The following is a 20,199-nucleotide window of genomic DNA, read 5'->3' on the forward strand; positions in this document are numbered from 1 at the left end:
CGGAGGGCTCAGTATAGCTCCTCATTGACATGATTGGTTGACGGTAGGTGGGGGTGGGAGGGCCTGTATAAACACAAATTCACTTCCTTGACAACAGATCTGCTCAGCGAAGGGAAGAAGTATAAATGTCCTGACTTCTGCAGAGAACGTATCGCAAAAAATGCTCTGCGGCCACTGCAGACGTCAGATTGACCATGTAGCGCCTTTAATAGTGATGGGCGGGTTGACTCAGAACATGCAGTCCCTGTGGGTTTAGGGTTATGAAATATTGTGTGGATGAAGGGCGGTTAGGTGGCGGAGGGTTGAATAAAAATTAAACAATACATTAAAAAGCCATAAATGTATAATTATTGTGCAATTTATATATATCTATACGCTACATTGAGGTTTTTCGTTAATTATTTTAAAGCCTATCTGGCATTAGTTCGTAAACCTAAACTTTAGGGCCTAAATGTACGCGCGCCAAATAGCCTATGACAATCGCCAAATGCTTTTGGGAATGGCAAAAAAAGTAAGGACAATGTCGGAGTTTAATTCAATAAGAGAAAGGCTACGAAACGGAGAGTTGAAACTAGAGAGAAGGGGCAGCAAAGTAATGTTTGAGAAAGATTTAGTGAAGTGGTAGAGGATGATAGCAACGAATGTTATGTGTGCTGATTGTGAGGCGCTATAAAAATTCGCGTCACAACATGGGGACTTCAAATAGCCCTAAGGCACGTCAAGGGAACTTTAGCCTACTCTGTTAAAATGAAAAATGAAATTGGACACTGACTGTAGCCTTTTAATATTAACTGATACACCAAATGTACATTTTGCCTCTGGAACAGGAGTGGAGAAATATTATTTATTTATTCCAGCATCTTGAGAGAACATGAATGCACAGTTAGGGACCTTCTGTAGAGATGATATCTTTATTGGCATCATAAAAGCTGATAGTATTTCAACCACATAAAATATGAAATCGTTTAGTTGTTTTCACAGCTTTCTATTTCCTTACAACCGGTCAAGCTGATGTAATTTTGGCATTTTGCACGGAAAATCTTTCCCCTTTTTTTGAGTTTTGCATTTTCTCCCTGGTGCCTAAACGTCTTTGTTCCCCGAAAGAAGCGGAGATGACAGAGCAAACTTCTCCAATGTGAACTAGATTGAAGCATTCATTTCATTCTATTGATTTATGACATTCTGTTGAGCAAGGGTTTATTTAGTCATCTAGGGCAACATATGACAGAAGAGAAGCTGCATTTATCTAATTATTGACAAGTTGACTAATAAATAGCCTACCAAAATGTTGGAAATTATAAGCAGAAACATATCTAAATGAGGTAAAAATCCTGCATCCCCTGTCAAAAAATCGTTACCCTATCGGACTGTAGCCTACAACTGTATTTTCTATATTTGGGGGTAAGGCTGCTGTTGTGAAGGAAGTTGTCAAGGAAGTGAGTTTGTGTTTATACAGGACCTACAGCCCCCACATACCTACCTTCAACCAAACCAATCATGTCAATGTGGAGCTATATGGAGCCGTCTGCATTACAACATTTGGGAGGCGCTCGATTTGGCCTCTGCAGGCCTCCGGAGACTCCGCAATTGCGTCACACCCTCCATAAGGAGCCTCTGACCACATTTTCGGATCAAGCATAAATTGGCTAAGAGTCTGGTTGCAGGCTAACTTTATCACATATAGTCAGGCGGAAGCGGATGCGTTAGTAGCAAATGCGGGCTGGGTGCTGGTGAACAAACAGCTAACCCGCGCACCATAGTAAGTAGGCCTAGTTTACTGGGTCAATGAGACGCAGGCAGTTGTGAGCTAGGCCTACTTGAATTACCACACACTAAAGTCCCCTTTACAATTAATGATAAAGTTCCCACAACAATAATATTGATAATAGTGACCAAACACAATATAAAAAGGGAAATGCAATTTGAGTTCGCCTAGAACATAAAAACGAATATTTAAATAGGAAATGGACATGTGGAGAATAAACAAAAGAGGATGGAAATTTGTAAGTCGCTCTGGATAAGAGCGTCTGCTAAATGACGTAAATGTAAATGAAAATGTCCCATCATTATGAGCAATAATGCTCCTATAATAGCGATGATCAGTCAATGAAATGTTTAAAACACTTTCTTTGACACTTGACAATAAAGGTGTCCTGTAGTGGAGAATGATTTGATGAATTAGGAAGAGGGACAGTGACTCAGTCAGGCTCACAAATGGCCAATTGGAATCACTAAATAAGATATTTACATGAATATTAGCTATTTTAGAGGGTACTATACATGTACTGTAGTAGAGAATGCTGATCAAATGAAAGTGAACCCACCAGTGTTGCTGCTCTCTGAGGTTTTGTTGGGCAGGTCCCCAGAGATGGGATTGACAAACTCAAAAGGGACTTTCTCCTGCACAATCAAGCCTGCTATTGGCTGAAAATCTGACGTGCATTACCACACCTGCAGGGGCCAACACACCATGTGGCGCTATTCACTTGCCTTGCCTGAATCCAGAAACAGTCTCCCACTCTCTCCCATTCATACTGACACAGAAGACATACTGTATGTACACTTGTGTGATAGTTAAATCTGTTTTTATTCAAGCAAGACAACATTGTAAAGCCACATAGTACAATTGCACTTCTTTCTAATATTCACACAGGGAGGGGTAGACTTGGGTAAGGCTTATTTGGCAGGGCTGGAGTTTATTCAGTAAGTTCAAACATCTTTAGAGCACTTCAGATAGAAATGTAATGAATTGAACAAAATTCACTCTTCAACAAGACAGTGACATTGGTTCTATGCAATACACCTCTGAAGGATCCATAGAGTTGCACCCCAGAGAATAGGCCCTTGGTTTTGGCACCCTTTAAAAGGGGGTGACACATACTGAACATGCTCCTGACAGTTCCTCCTTCCCAAACATCCATGATGCTCTTCACTGCAGAAGCAAATGTATCATGGCAACTAAAGGCATTTCAGTATGCAAAGAAAAATAAACCACACAGTTTCTCTCTTAAGATTAGTAACACTACACAGCAAAGATATTTATGGAACAAAAACAAATACATTTATTGGCATCAAATTAATAAAAAAAATTGAACGGTTCTAGAATTCTCATACAGCGGTGAGTGGACTTGGTGAGTAGCATAATATGAAGGATAGCAGGAGCCTGCAGAGAAGAAGACCATTAGTGCCTGTATGTGTGTGCGGGCATGAATATGCAGACCATTGAAAAGGCACTGCTGGTTCTGTATGTTGGTTCGATAAGGCTTGGCTGTCTTTTGGCTGTGTTTCTTAAGTTCAAGGCAGCCGAAATGTCATCCCCCATCTTTGCCTGATATCTATTGTTTGGTGCTTTGACATGAATCACTACTTAAGGCCCTATTTTTATATGACAGGAGTGGCACTGATGGCAGTGGCAGTATCATAGTCTGCTCGACCAAAATGACTGACAAACAGAAAAGAAACAAGGCTTGTGTGCCTGTCTTGGCATCTTGGGAGTTTCTCTGAACTCAAGCCCACATATTTAGGGTCACACACACCCAGTCCCATTAGAGACGGGAACAAGGTTGAGACTGAATCTCAGCCATGCCCAGTTGTTTGTGGATATAATAATCCAATAGTCCATGTCATTTGGTGTTCTGATCTGATGACTGGTGTGGGACTTCACACTGGTGTGTGTGTGTGTGTGTGTGTGTGTGTGTTTAAGGGGGTGGCGGGTGACTCCTTGGCACATCAGGTCAATATTACAGTAGAGACTAACAGGAAAGCACACAGGGACTTGTCTCGCTCTGCCACACACACAATCAAATATATTAGTATTATTAATAAAAACAAAAAATAAAAATATAACGGGGAGAAATTCAAAGCAGTGTGCTTCACTCCTGGTGCTGGAGGGCCACAGTGTGTGTGTGTCTGACATTTATATATAGTTTAACCAGGAGTCTATTCAGCAGGTACATTCAGAGAGTTGCAGATAGAAAAGGTACTGTACAAAATGAACATGACTTTCTATCATGGAATGAAGAATGGTGTCAGTTCCATGCAATACATTTCTATCTGCAATGTATCATTCTAAATCTCACTGGATAGGCCCTCCGGGATCAGAAAGAAAGACAACTGCTGTATAGAATGGGCTTTGAAGCTCAGTAGGCTAAACCATGAGACATCGTGTTTGAGACATTCAGCTCTTTACTCGCTCCTCTCCATCATTCGCTCCATTCCTCTTCCGCCTCCAACAACTGCTTCTTTACGGCACTGTGCTCCAGACTGACATAGAAGGCAGAGAGGAGTTAGGCACACACAGACAACCACATGAAGGAAAGAGTCATAGGCCTCACTCAACCTAGTCATAACCTTTGTTCCCAGTATTGGCCCTACCCACTAATGGTGCGCGGGTTAGCCGTTTGTTCACCCCCCCGGCAATTGCTAATAACCCACCCGCAGTTTCTAATAACCCATCCACAACCGGCCGACTATGTGATAAAGTGAAAGTCCAAGGCCCACACCCAACCCATAAATATATGCGCTGTAGGCTACAGTCAGAGATGGCAAAACTACTTTTTGACTGTGGGGTACAAGATTAGTTTCTGCTTATAATTTCCAACATTTTGGTAGGCTATTTGTTAGTCAACTTGTCTATAATTAGATACATGCAGCTTCTCTTCAGTCATCAAAAAACCCTTGCTCACCAGACTGTCATAAATCGATAGAATGAAATTAATGCTTCAATCTAGTTCTAGTTGACCGACAACATCACCGATGTCATCTCTGCTTCTTTCGTGGAGCAATGACATTTAGGGACCGGGTAGAAAATGCAATAACTCCAATATTTTCTGTGCAAAATGTCCAAATGACATCAGTTTGACCAGTTGTAAGGAAATAGAAAGCTGTGAAAACAACGTTTCTGATACAATTTCAGTTCACCTTGGATGCATATTGTATAATGGTTGAAATAAAGAATATCAGCTTTTATGTTGCTGATAAATATAGGGACCGTCTGTAAAGGTGCTAACTGGCATTCACATTCTCTCAAAATGCTGAAAGAATGAAATAATTTCTCCACTGTTACGTTCCCAAGCAAGAAAACCAAATAATGGTTGCTCAAACAGAAGGGGGAACTAACAAAGAGTTACAACTGCCAAAACGAAACAGGTGGGGTTTTAGGTGGGGTTCTGAAAGACACTCATGGTGGTGTCCACTGAAAGTTTACTAGCAACAACAACTGGAACCTCCATGAGCACCCAACTAAATTTGCCCAAGAAGAGGGAAACAAAATAAAAACCCACACCAAACTTAAGACAAGAAGCAAACCAAAAAGTGGAGCAAAACAAAAACAAAAAAATTTGATAAAGGATTGTTTGTCTAGAAGTCAAAATAGGGAGAGCCAACTAAAGCTGTTAACCCTCCACATCTCTCAAGACCACTAGAGCACTGGGCCAACCACTCTTAAATATCACCTGGGCCAGCACAGGTGAAACTCCTTCCCACTAACGAGATGGCAACCAGCACAGGTGTAACACATACCGACTAACGAGGTGACACTAATCAGTGCGCCCTACACGTGCTCAAGTCCAACCTCAAAACATAAAATGGAAAAAAACTAAACCTATAACACCACTCCTGTTCCCGAGGCAAGAAATGCTTAATTCTGCAGGAGTTAAAATTAAGGCTATGTGAGAGGTTATAGACCAACAGTCAGTGTCCAGATTTCAGTTTCCATTTAACCCATCTGAACAGTCAGATTGGTCTCATACACTATACGTAGCATAGTAAACATAATCCGGGACACTTCAATTAGTATGATACAGTATGTTACATTTGGTATGGTAACATAAGATAAGGTTATTTAAGGCAAAAACTAAAGTAGTGTGATTGGTCGGGGTGGATGGGTAGGCGTATAACACGAACGTCTAGCAACCCAAAGGTAGCATGTTCGAATCTCACAGACAATTTTAGCAATTAGGAACTACTTACTACCTTTTAGCTACTTTGAAACTCCTACACAACACTTATCAAGGTCAAAACAATAGAATATAGTACAAGATCACAAGATTGGATAGTGCTGGAGGTTCTAAGGGTGGCTTCTGATTTAGGGAGAGCTGCTTTTGGTTTTTATGCTCCACAGATGTACAATGTGTTGCAGGGGAGGCTCAGGCTTCAATGCCTGTTGCCCTTTATGGAATTTAAAACAGAGGGGAATGCTCTAAGCGAAGATTGTGTTTTTTTATGATAATGTTTTGCAATTTAGTTTGTGTTTTCTATTGATGTGTGTTTGTATTATGCAGGGCTTATTTGAAAAAGAGACTTGGTCTCAATGACACCCTGTTAAAATAAAGGTTAATAAAGAAAAATAACCCTTCAACCCAACTCCTAAAGCTAGCTAATGTTAGCATTAGCCATCGAGCTAACATTAGCAACAATAAATTTGAATTTGTAACATATCATACGTGTTGCAAATTCATAACATTGTATACGAATTGCAATTTGTAACATATAACAAATGGATGATGGAGATCCACAAATTAATACATACCTTAAGAAATGTAAAATATCATAGTAAATGGAGTGTATCGGATTTACATACAGAATAATATGAAATGCTCTGGGATCACGTTGAACAGTAGGCTGAAGTTCCCTTGACTTGCCATAGGCCTATTTGAAGTCCCCATCTTGTGACTGTGGAATTTGTATAGCGCCTCAATCATCACAAATAATATTCCCTGCTATGATCTTTTACCACTTCACTAAATCTTTCCTAAAGATTACTTTTCTGGCCCTCCCTTCTCTCTACTTTCAACTCTCCATTTCACAGCTTTTGTCTTATTGAATTAAACTCTGACATTGTCCTTACTTTTTCTGCCTGTTCCCAAAAGCATTTGGCGATTGGTGTGTAGGCTATTTGGCTCGTGCACAGTTTGGCCCTACATTTTAGGCTTAAAGAAAAACCTCAATGTAGCCTAGAGATATAAATTGCACAAGAATGATAGCCTACATTTATGGATTTTTTAAAGGTATTGTTCTATTTATTCAACCTGCCCGCCACCCACCCGCCCTTCTTCCACACAATATTTCATGACCCTAAACCCGTGGGGACTGCAGGTTCTGAGTCAACCCGCACAGCACTACTACCCACCCATACTGTTCCACCCAGAGCTATACTCACCGATGATGATGACCAGGATGATGACTATAACCGCTATCAGGATGGCCCACATCTGGAGAGCACAGATCACACACATCTCAATATGCTGTTGTGTGTGTGTGTGTGTGTGTGTGTGTGTGTGTGTGTGTGTACTGCACCTTGCAGTTCTTCCACCAGAACTTCCTTTTGAGTTTGGCAGCGCTGGTCTCAAACTGGGAGGCTCCGGCCTGCAATGCATCCGCCCTGTCGTCCAGCTCCGACAGCTTCGAGTCACGCTCCAACACCTTGTCCACATTCACACGCATGATATCCACCACCTACACACACATTTTAAAATGGGAAAAAGTCATTTATATGAGAGTTTGTTAGTTTCTGCAGTAAACTCAGGTTGAGCTGAAATGAGAACATGTGTGCCAGTTTAGCCTTTCAGATTATAATAAATAACATATGGACAGGGCAGGGGGACCGGATCCTGGATAAGCACTCCAATTCTGAGAGTTTTTTTTTGAATACGAGCCCAGAGACCGTCTAGACTGCATAAGAAATTAATGTCTTCATGCACAACCATGCAGGGCCTGTCAGAGACAACACCAATACTGTCTATATCCTCCACTGTGTGAGGACAGCAATGCTGCAGTCTCAATGAGATGCTCAGTGTTGCATAATAAAGCCCACAGAGAAGGAACAGAACACCTCGCCAGAAAAAACTTGCCACACGCACACTCTCGCTCTCTCTTTGCCCAAAGCGCACATAGCCTAACCCATATGTTCCACTGATCCACAAACCCTGCCCCTCCCGCCAGACAGACTGAGAGGGGAGGGGTGGCAGCTTGTGCCTGCCCATGCAGTGATTACATAACCATGGAGACAAAATGTATTACATAAGAGACCAGCAGCCTATCAGGAGGCTTCGGACACAGGGGATAATGTTATTGGGAGGGGGGGGGGGGCATAAGTACACTAGTTACCCCCCATGGAGAGAGAGAGAGACAGAGCGATAAGAGAACGCGAGCGAGACAGAGCACAAATGGCTTTTTATCCACATACAGCTAAAGAGAAGGTAGATGTGATTGCCTTGCCCTGAGGTATATAGGCAAGCTCTATGTATGTGTCCAGTCTGATACACAAACAAGACTTCCTACTGAAAACAAACATGTATTTCTTGGAACACACACTACCAGTTATTATATAATCCTTGGCTAGGAGCAACTGTACATGCCCAGGGAAGCCAAGAGCTTCAGCGAGAGTTGTGAGACTGCGACAGAGCTGAGGGTTAGGGTGGAGTAAAGGGGTATGGTAGGCGTGTGAGGGACACGTGTGAGGCAGAGGGTTGATGGATGCTCTTCCTGAATACAGCAGAGTTAGTAACTTCTACAGTCAACCAAATGAATCCCACAAATTCCACCAGGCCTATTAGAAATTCTAATGTAGAATGTTTAATGGAAATATTACAATATTTCTAACCTATCCAATACTCTCACATCTACACAAGTGCATAAGGGCTAGGGAAGGATCTGTTTGGGCCTGCGTGCCTGTGTGTGTGAGCCTTTCTTCCTGAGGGCAGTGTGGCCCAGACATCTAAACAGATACACAGGCGGTCTGCTGTTTAACAGAAACACTCTGGAGACTCACTGCCAGAGACTACATAACTGTGCTAGGCTGGGGAAACTGTACAGGACCAGGGAGGTAGAAGGCTACAACTAGGAAATGAAGATGGGTCTGTGGCTGGATTATCATACTGCCGTATCGATAGGCATGAATATAATGTTTTTATAGTATGTGAACATTCTAAAAAGAGTACACATTAAATGGCAGGATGTCATACTCATTTAATCTTCTCATCTAGTATGAATTTGCTGCATACTGATGAGGAAGATAATCTTTTCAGACCTAAATGTGTTTGACAACAGCTGATAATCATAAGAGAGCAGTTCCTGCTGTAGGTGGTAAGAGTTGTGTATGCTGAGTATGTTTAGAGTGAAGGGTGTGTGTGTGTGGGGAGGGGGGGGGTCGTACCTCATCCACTTGGGCCTGTGTCTGTTGTAGGCGGCGGTTGCCAGGCGCAGAGCCTTCTGTAGCAGGAGCAGACCTGGAGAAAGGGCAACAGAGGGTTTAGAGACACACACACACACACACTCTAGTCTCCAGATGTGCAGGATTACCCATTTAATTTTGCGCCCTTCCCGTCAGAACGCCATGAGTGCATTGCACTCAAACACAACAGGTGTGGGGGTGATCAGTCCCTACCCCAGTGCAGGAGTAGTAAATACATCTCTGCAATGGGACAGGGGCATCACTATACACGCATTCACATTCATTCCTTCACATCAAACTTTGTCAGGTACAGGATATCTAAGGGGCACACCTAGATGACTCATGTGAAAAGGCTTCCATATAGCCTAACTGTACTGTTACTTCACCAAAGCACATGATTAATATGATGGTGTTATGAAATGTCCATATGAAAAAAAACTGAACTCCCTGTAAGGAGAGCTTTTTCTAAAGCAGCGCTCTGCTGACACCTGCTGGAGAAATGGCAGTAGGTCTACTGCCTCACTTGAGTTATTCCTTTACACCAGCTCAGAGAGGTCCTAACTTCCCTCAGGGGGACGGAAAGGGTAGTGTGTGTGAGTGTGGTTAGTGTGTGTTACTGACTCAGAACACAGACATTAGGCTAGAGAGCAATGGTGGTAACCCAGACAGACAAATGGCACCGCTGTTTCTCCCCCCTCTCTCCCCAAACACACGGGCAGAATTCCACACCCTCTTCCTAAAACCTCTCAGGAGAGCAGGTGGTAAAGTCGGCCCACTCAGCCACTTATGGCGCCAGTCCAGTTAATTCTAGTTCTGTATCTCAGTCATCCAGATTTCTTGACTACCGTATGTTACGATAAGAGTAACGGTGGTGTGTGTGGGGGATATAGCCTAACTTTACTGTAATGGTGGGGGATATAGCCTAACTTTACGGGGTGTGAGTGAGTGCGTAATGATAGTGGAGCTTGGGTGGCTGGTAGTGGTAGCATGATACAGGGAGGTGTGGTCTCTTAACATTCCACTCGAATCTCTGCTCTCTCAGTTCCCCTTTCAACACTCCCCCACTGCAGCCTGCTCTACTGCACCCAATACTGCAGAACCAGTCGGTCTCCTACACTTCATCACCGCAACCCGCCCTGCTAAAACTAAAACAGTCAGTTCCATATTGCCACACTTCTCCCTCACTACAGCCGGTTCTGACTGCAGGTACCAAAATGCACCTCTCCCTGTGTGTGTCTTGGCATCCTTCTTTGAGGTATTAATCACGTGAGAGAAAGTTATCGCCCGACTGCTCTCACCAATCCAGCCCTTTCAGATCAGCAATTACTTAAAGTAGGGAAAGTAGGAGAGAAGTTGGGATCCTTTCTTCAGTATTAGTGCCTTTTAGAGGGGAAAATCACATTACATGGCCCCTGAGCTGGACACCGCAGTTGAGGCACTGGGCATTTCTGTCCGTGCGCTGCATCAGTGGAACATTCTCCGATGAGGATGCAGATAGGGAAGGTCACAAAGCAGGCTTCCTACTATTCTCCGACATTGTTCCACTCGCTCATGATCTAAGAGCGCTTACTGAAGTTTACAATGAGCGCAGACATATTCAACTGAAGGGACTAAAATAGGTAATTCCAGGAATCACATTGAAATGTCATAGCACATGCCAATTTAGGCATCTGCATTCTAGTATTAGCCCCTATTCTATGAACCTTGAATATGCATAAACCACAACACCACCCAAGCTAATCAGAGTTACAAATTGAATTTTGGCATCTTCACTGCCTGGAACAATAAAACACTTTGGTTGGCCATGTTAGCTTCATACAACCACAGCAGTGTTTGCTAACGTTAGCTACAGATAATATATATTATTTTGGACTGGACAAACTGATGACATTACGTATGCATCTGGCTTTTCACATTCACCATAAGATTAAAAATATAGGCTATGTACCTAGCTATGAATATTCATGGCTTGTCTAGCTAGCAAGCTTGGCCATTGATTCAAAAGAACACTTAGGGGAAAGTTCAGGGGAATGTGAGGCATGATGTCAACTTGCCATTCACCAGCTTTTCAAGCGTAATAATGTCAAAATACGCACGGTACTTACCAAAGAATGGAGTAAACCTGAGCAACAATAGTCATTATGGCCAGTATGTACAGTGAGGGAAAAAAGTATTTGATCCCCTGCTGATTTTGTACGTTTGCCCACTGACAAAGAAATGATCAATCTATAATTGTAATGGTAGGTTTATTTGAACAGTGAGAGACAGAATAACAACAACAAAATCCAGAAAAACGCATGTCAAAAATGTTATAAATTGATTTGCATTTTAAATGAGGGAAATAAGTATTTAACCCCCTCTCAATCAGAAAGATTTCTGGCTCCAAGGTGTCTTTTATACAGGTAACGAGCTGAGATTAGGAGCACACTCTTAAAGGGAGTGCTCCTAATCTCAGCTTGTTACCTGTATAAAAGACACCTGTCCACAGAACTAATCAATCAATCAGATTCCAAACGCTCCACCATGGCCAAGACCAAAGAGCTCTCCAAGGATGTCAGGGACAAGATTGTAGACCTACACAAGGCTGGAATGGGCTACAAGACCATTGCCAAGCAGCTTGGTGAGAAGGTGACAACAGTTGGTGCGATTATTCGCAAATGGAAGAAACACAAAAGAATTGTCAATTTCCCTCGGCCTGGGGCTCCATGCAAGATCTCACCTCGTGGAGTTGCAATGATCATGAGAACGGTGAGGAATCAGCCCAGAACTACACGGGAGGATCTTGTCAATGATCTCAAGGCAGCTGGGACCATAGTCACCAAGAAAACAATTGGTAACACACTACGCCGTGAAGGACTGAAATCCTGCAGCGCCCGCAAGGTCCCACTGCTCAAGAAAGCACATATACAGGGCCGTCTGAAGTTTGCCAATGAACATCTGAATGATTCAGAGGAGAACTGGGTGAAAGTGGTGGTCAGAGGAGACCAAAATCGAGCTCTTTGGCATCAACTCAACTCGCTGTGTTTGGAGGAGGAATGCTGCCTATGACCCCAAGAACACCATCCCCACCGTCAAACATGGAGGTGGAAACATTATGCTTTGGGGGTGTTTTTCTGCTAAGGGGACAGGACAACTTCACCGCATCAAAGGGACAATGGACGGGGCCATGTACCGTCAAATCTTGGGTAAGAACCTCCTTCCCTCAGCCAGTGCATTGAAATGGGTTCCAGCATGACAATGACCCAAAACACACGGCCAAGGCAACAAAGGAGTGGCTCAAGAAGAAGCACTTTAAGGTCCTGGAGTGGAGCAAGTCTCCAGACCTTAATCCCATAGAAATTCTGTGGAGGGAGCTGAAGGTTCGAGTTGCCAAACGTCAGCCTCGAAACCTTAATGACTTGGAGAAGATCTGCAAAGAGGAGCGGGACAAAATCCCTCCTGAGATGTCTGACCTCTGTGATTGCCAACAAGGGTTTTGCCACCAAGTACGAAGTCATGTTTTGCAGAGGGGTCAAATACTTATTTCCCTCAATAAAATGCAAATCAATTTTAAAAAAATTTGACATGCGTTTTTCTGGATTTTGTTGTTGTTATTCTGTCTCTCACTGTTCAAATAAACCTACCATTAAAATTATAGACTGATCATGTCTTTGTCAGTGGGCAAACGTACAAAATCAGCAGGGGATCAAATACTTTATTCCCTCACTGTACTTCCAAAAAAGGTCTAAATAAAGTTACATGCAACCGAAATAACGCCTTAAATATAAGCGCAACATGCAACAATTTCAAAGAACTTGCTGTTCAAATAAGGAAATCAGTCAATTGAAATAAATTCATTAGGCCCTAATCTATGGATTTCACATGACTGGGAATACAGATATGCATCTGTTGGTCACAGACACCTTTAAAAAAAAAAAAAAAGTATGGCCGTGGATCAGGAAACCAGTCAGGATCTGGTGTGACCATTTGCCTCATGCAGCGCGACATCTCTTTCGCATAGAGTTGATCAGGCGGTTGATTGTGGCCTGTGGAATGTTGTCCCACTCCTTTTCAATGACTGTGCAATATTGCTGGATATTGGCGGGAACTGGAACAAGCTGTCGTACACGTCGATCCAGAGCATCCCAAACATGCTCAATGGGTGACATGTCTGGTGAGTATGTAGGCCATGGAAGAGCTGGGACATTTTCAGCTTCCTTGAATTGTGTACAGATCATTGCGACGGCCGTGCATTATCATGCTGAAACATACGGTGATAGCGGCGGATGCATGGCACGACAATGGGCCTCAGGATCTTGTCACGGTACCTCTGTGCATTCAAATTGCCATCGATTAAATGCAATTGTGTTCGTTGTCAGTAGCTAATGCCTGCCCATACCATAACCCCACCATGGGGCACTCTGTTCACAACGTTGACATCAGCAAACCGCTCGCCCACACAACGCCATACACATGGTCTGCGGTTTTGAGGCCGGTTGAACATACCGCCAAATTCTCTAAAACGACGTTGAGGCGGCTTATGATAAAGAAATGAACATTAAATTATCTGGCAACAGCTCTGGTGGACATTCCTGCAGTCCGAATGCCAAATGCACACTCAAAACTTGAGACATCTGTGGCATTGTATTGTGTGACAAAACTGCACATTTTAGAGTGGCCTTTTATTGTCCCCAGCACAAGGTGCACCTGTGTAATGATCATGCTGTTTAATCAGCTTCTTGATATGCCACACCTGTCAGGCGGATGGATTATCTTGGCAAAGGAGAAATGCTCACTAACAGGGATGTAAACAAATTTGTGAATATGGACCTGCAAATATTTGGCCAGACATGGACAAGTGGTGCGCAGGTCACCTGTTTGTTCACCCGCAATTGCTAATAACCCATTCGCAACCACCCGACTATATGTGATTAAGTGAAAATCTGAGGCCCGCACCCGACCCTAACCCGCTAATATAGAAAATGTGCTGTGGGCTAGTCAGACGGCGGAACACTTTTGACAGGGGGCCTGATTTAGATAATGTTTCTGCTTATAATTTCCAACATTTTGGTAGGCTATTTGTTAGTATCTATAATTATATGTTGCCCTAAAAAACTAAATAAACCCTTGCTCACCAGATGTCATAAATCGATAGAATGAATGATTCAATCTAGTTGACATCGGTAAAGTTCTGTCATCTTCTTTCGCGGAGCAAAGACGTTTAGGGAGCAGGAAGAAAATGCATGGTCTAAATGCAGGTGAGAGGGGTGAAGGGGTTTGCCATGGGGTCAGTCATGAAGGTGTTTGCGGGGGCCAAAAAATCTACCAGCCACTCAGACTTTTTACCAGCCAAATTATTTTTACCAGCCAAAATATCCCCCCCCCCCACTACAATTATACCAACAAAACAAAAACAGATGAGCATGCTTTGTAATGTTACTAAAACAAAAAATGTATTACTAGTAAGAAGTAATGTGGTATATTGTTTAATTTAATTTTTTGTTAAGTGAGTCTTAACCAAAATATCACAGATGAAACAAATTCACCTGCCCCTTTAAGGTTGGGAGGTTACCGTGGTAACGCGACTCGAGTTACATTTATGCCTGTGAGATTGAGTCTGACTAGTAGAAGCGTTGAAACTCCATCATGATTATACTTGTCAGGTAAGCCTACCTTGCAGTTAACATTTAATTGAAATTTTTTGAGAAAGTCTGTCTACCCACAAGACGGTTATCATTAGCATCGCTAACTGGCAACATGCATATTTTAAGCAGAGCACCATAGTACCTGTGCCCAAGAACTCCAAGGTAACCTGTCTAAAAGACTATTGCCCTGTAGCACTCACATCTGTAGCCATGAAATGCTTTGAAAGGCTGGTCATGGCTCACAACACCATCAACCTTGACACCCTGGACCCACTCCAATTCGCATACCGCCCCAACAGATCCACAGATGATGCAATCTCTATTGCACTCCACATTGCCCTTTCCCACTTGGACAAAAGGAACACCTACGTGAGAATACTGTTCATTGACTACAGCTCAGAGTTCAACACCATAGTGCCCTCAAAGCTAATCACTAAGCTAAGGACCCTGGGACTGAACAACTTCCTCTGCAACTGGATCCTGGACTTCCTGACGGGATGCCCCCAGGTGGTGAGGGTAGACAACACATCCGCCACGATGACCCTCAACACGAGGGCTCTTCAGGGGTGCGTGCTTAGTCCCCTCTTGTACTCCCTGTTCACCCACGACTGCGTGGCCATGCACTACTCCAACACCATCATTAAGTTCACCGCCGACGCGACGGTGGTAGGTCTGATCACCAACGACGATGAGACCGCCAATATGGAGGTCAGAGTCCTGGCAGTGTGATCTGCATTGATCCTTTTGTAATTGACTCATTACATAAGCTGCTGCTAATGTTTACTATCTGGAACTCGTCTCACTCATATTCGTTTTATCACACTTGATACTCGTAATCGGATTTACTCGTGATTGGAAAACCCGGAAGTGCGCTTTAAAATGCCAGTAAAGCCTATACCTCAAGTGCACATTACTGCGCTATCACTCAGAGCGCATCGTTATGTTTCTTCACACAGATTGTTCAAAGGTTAACGACCCTGACAAATGAAAATGCACATGATTTACTTACTCATTCCTATTCAATTATCAAAAAATAGGCTAATAAACAGCCTAATGCATGGCTGGCTACTACTGCCTGTATTTATTCCAGACACAGATTGACGAATGTAGGCTAATTCGCTTGCCCCATATATCAACCTGGTCTCAGTGCATTTCGTATTATTCTGTATTTAGTATGAAAAGTGACGTTAAGTATGGTATGTATTAATTTGTAGATGTCCATCACCCATTTCGCATGATATGTTTACGAATTACAATTCGTATTATACAGTGCATTCGTAAAAAGTATTCAGACCTCTTGGCCGTTTCCACATTGTTACGTTACAGCCATATTCTAAAATTGATTAAATTGTTTTTTCCCCCCTCATCAATCTGCACACAATACCCCATAATGGCAAAGCAAAAACAGTTTTTTATTTTATTTATTGCAAATGTATTACAAATAAAAATTGGCACACCTGTGTTCGGGGAGTTTCTCACATTCTTCTCTGCAGATCCTCTCAAGCTCTGTCAGGTTGTATGGGGAGCATCGCTGCACAGCTATTTTCAGGTCTCTCCAGAGATGTTCAATTGGGTTTAAGTCCGGGCTCTGGCTGGGCCACTCAAGGATATTCAGAGACTTGTCCCAAAGCCACTCCTGCGTTGTATTGACTGTGTGCTTAGGGTCGTTGTCCTGTTGGAAGGTGAACCTTTGCCCCAGTCTGAGGCCCTGAGCACTCTGGAGCAGGTTTTCATCAAGGATCTCTCTGTACTTTGCTCCGTTCATCTTTCCCTCGATCCTGACTAATCTCCCAGTCCCTGCCGCTGAAAAACATCCCCACAGCATGATGCTGCCACCACCATGCTTCACCGTAGGGATGGTGCCAGGTTTCCTCCAGATGTGACACTTGGCATTCAGGCCAAAGAGTTCAATCTTGGTTTCATCAGACCAGAAAACCTTGTTTCTCATGGTCTGAGAGTCTTTAGGTGCCTTTTGGCAAACTCCAAGTGGGCTGTCATGTGCCTTTTACTGAGGAGTGGCTTCTGTCTGGCCACTCTACCATAAAGGCCTGATTGGTGGAGTGCTGCAGAGATGGTGGTCCTTCTGGAAGGTTCTCCCATCTCCACAGAGGAACTCTGTCACAGTGACCATTGGGTTCTTGGTCACCTCCCTGACCAAAGCCCTTCTCCTCCGAATTGCTCAGTTTGGCTGGGCGGCCAGCTCTAGAAAGAGCCTTGGTGGTTCCAAACTTCTTCCATTTAAGAATGATGGAGGCCACGGTGTTCTTGGGGACCTTCAATGCTGCAGACATTTTTTGGTACCCTTCCCCAGATCTGTGCCTCGACACAATCCTGTCTCGGAGCTCTACGGAAAATTCCTTCGACCTCACGGCTTGGTTTTTGCTCTGACATACACTGTCAACTGTGGGACCTTATATAGACAGGTGTGTGCCTTTCCAAATCATGTCCAATCAATTGAATTTACCACAGGTGGACTCCAATGAAGTTTTAGAAACATCAAGGATGATCAATGGAAACCGGATGCACCGGAGCTCAATTTCGAGACTCATAGCAAAGGGCCTGAATACTTATGTAGTTTTTTATTTTTAATAATATTTACAAATATTTCTAAAAAACAGTTTTCACTGTCATTATTGGGTACTGTGTGTAGATTGATGAGGGAACATTTTTATTTAATCCATTTTAGAATAAGGCTGTAACGTAACAAAATGTGGAAAAAGTCAATGGGTCTCAATACTTTCCAAATGCACTGTATGTTACGAATTTGCTAAATATACTATGTTACGAATTCTAGCTAGGTGACTAACGTTAGCTAGCTTGCTAACATTAGCGAGGCTAGGGGTTAAGGTTAAGTTTAAGAGTTAGGTTAAAGGGTTAAGGTTAGGGCAGTGGTGGAAAAAGTACTCAATTGTCATACTTGAGTAAAAGTAAAGATACCTTAATAGAACTGCTCCTCTGTAGCTCAGCTGGTAGAGCACGGCGCTTGTAACGCTAAGGTAGTGGGTTCGATCCCCGGGACCACCCATACACAAAAAAATGTATGCACGCACGACTGTAAGTCGCTTTGGATAAAAGCGTCTGCTAAATGGCATGTTATAGAAAATTACTCAAGTAAAAGTCACCCAGTAAAATACTACTTGAGTAAAAGTCTAAAAGTATTTGTTTTTAAATATACTTCAGTATCAAAAGTAAAAGTATAAACCATTTCAAATTCCTTATATTAAGCAAACCAGACGGCACAATGTTATTTTTGTTTTTTAAATTGACGGATAGCCAGGGGCACACTCCAACACTTAGACATAATTTACAAACAAAGCATTTATGTTTAGTGAGTCCGCCAGATCAGAGGCAGTAGGGATGACCAGGGATGTTCTCTTGATAAGTGTGTGAATAGGACTATTTACCTGTCAACACGTAACAAGTACTTTTGGGTGTCAGGGAAAATGTATGGAGTAAAAAGTATATACTTTTCTTTAGGAATGTAGTGGAGTAAAAGTTTGCAAAAATATAAATAGTGAAGTACAGATACCCAAAAAAACTACTTAAGAAGTGCTTTAAAGTATTTTTACACCACTGGGTTAGGGTTAGCTAAAATGGTTACGGTTAGGATTAGCTAACATGTCAAGTAGTTGCAAAGTATCTAAAAAGTAGTTGAGAAGTTGCTAATTAGCTAACATTTTAAAGTTGCTAGACGTTCGCGTTATACACCCACCCAACAAGTAACCATCTGTCTTATGTAACCATACAAAACGTAACATATTATACTAATTTCAGTAATGATCCCAGATTTCTCTTTACTATGTTAAGTCTGGTCTATGAAAGCAGGCTGCGTATATTGTTTTTTTTAAATAACGTATAACATTTGTACAATCAAAATAAACGATCTACATTTGTCATTTTATTCTGTAATTCTGTCTCTCGAGAAATAATAATAGTAAGCAAGCATGGGCTTGGATCATGAGATAACGACAGCAATGGAATAAGTAGACAGACAAAAACAACCATATGATATTGCCCACCAACCAACGCTGAAATATGGACGAGATCCTGTACAACCAAGAGAGCTGCGCGGTCTAAACTAACAACGGTCAAAACAAACTAAGTTAACGTTCTTATTGAATCAATACTGTTAAGTACAAGCATATTACAGTTGTAATATTGTAGAGAACAATCTAATTATTCATTGTACGTGATTCATAATGACATAGGCTAAAGAAAACTAGGTTTAAACATTAATTTAGTCGCACCCTCTTAAATTTACCCATTTTCACTAGCTACATTCTAGAGCAGTGAGTGATCGCCCCAGAAACTTTGACAAAGCCTAAAACTACCATATATATATATATATCAAACATTAAAAAATATAACCATAAATAGGTAACGTTAGCGTCAGACCCTGGGTACAGTTAACTTAGCTAGCTAAATAATACGTTTGCTAGCGGCGTCAATTTGTTTTGTTAGCTAGCTAACTAAGTTACTGGGCCAGCATTAGCACGCTAACGTCAGCTAGCTAACTATATATATATCGCTAGTTTGAGCAAGCACTTGTTGCATGAAAGTTAGCCGCTAGCAAGCCGCGAGACCTTCACACACCCAACCCCGGAGAAGTTGGGCGTTGTTGACTTTTGTTTTGTTTTTTACAATAAACACACGTATTTGAAACACCGACCAAGTTAATGAATGTTCGTGTAGTTGATCAAGTGACCTAAAGTTATTATAAACCTGAGAAGAGAAAATACTTACATGGTTTTATTGGATGAATGGATGGATAGATAGATAGATAAATAGATAGCTAGCAGCCAGAGATCCAAAGCCCCGGAAAACCTGAACGTGTAACTAGTAGGCTAGTCTGCTTGTATGAAGCCGTGTCAATCCGTACCAGTCCTCTGTGTAATTTAAAGTGACAGTATGTATAATAAATGGCGCACCTCAAATTCAGTGAGTAATTGCGCAAAATAGCAATGAATAGCAATTGAACAATTTTAAACTAACCAAAACGAGTATCTGATTAAATTGATCTGAATTTGAAATACGAATGGTCGAAAAAAACAATTTCCAGAGTGTGTCAAGAAAAGGCTACCCCTGCCTGGAACTTGTGTGAAGCTAGCCACAATAAGGATTAGCCACAGTGGAATTTGCGGTTGGCCTTCAAAATAAACGTCCCCAATTGAAAGTAATTAAAACGGATACAAATAGTGGAATCATACCATATTTGGACTAGATAATATTTGGACTAGACAGGGGCGGTGTGTTCATTAGGGCGATATGGGCGACGCACTGCCAAACGGGAAAAGCAAGGGATTTTTTTTCTAATCAATTATATCACGGCAACAGTAGTTATCAGTGTTCTAATCTAGACGTCTGATCTGCCACTAAATGTCCAATCAGGCTAAAGTCGTGCTT

The 20,199-nt window shown here is 42.3% G+C and overlaps 1 protein-coding gene across 1 annotated transcript; it reads right to left on the reverse strand.

Moving 5' to 3' along the window:
- Positions 1 to 2,568: 2,568 nt before the first annotated feature.
- vamp3 (vesicle-associated membrane protein 3 (cellubrevin)) lies at positions 2,569 to 19,868 on the reverse strand. Its single transcript, XM_041891467.2, has 5 exons — positions 19,540 to 19,868; positions 9,155 to 9,227; positions 7,297 to 7,455; positions 7,160 to 7,211; positions 2,569 to 4,263 (listed from the first exon to the last, which is right to left on the reverse strand). Coding segments are annotated over exons 1-5 (306 nt in total). The 5' UTR covers positions 19,542 to 19,868; the 3' UTR covers positions 2,569 to 4,243.
- Between the last annotated feature and the right edge of the window lie 331 nt (positions 19,869 to 20,199).

Source organism: Coregonus clupeaformis, chromosome 12 (assembly GCF_020615455.1).
Source record: "Coregonus clupeaformis isolate EN_2021a chromosome 12, ASM2061545v1, whole genome shotgun sequence".
Classification (NCBI taxonomy): Eukaryota; Metazoa; Chordata; class Actinopteri; order Salmoniformes; family Salmonidae; genus Coregonus; species Coregonus clupeaformis.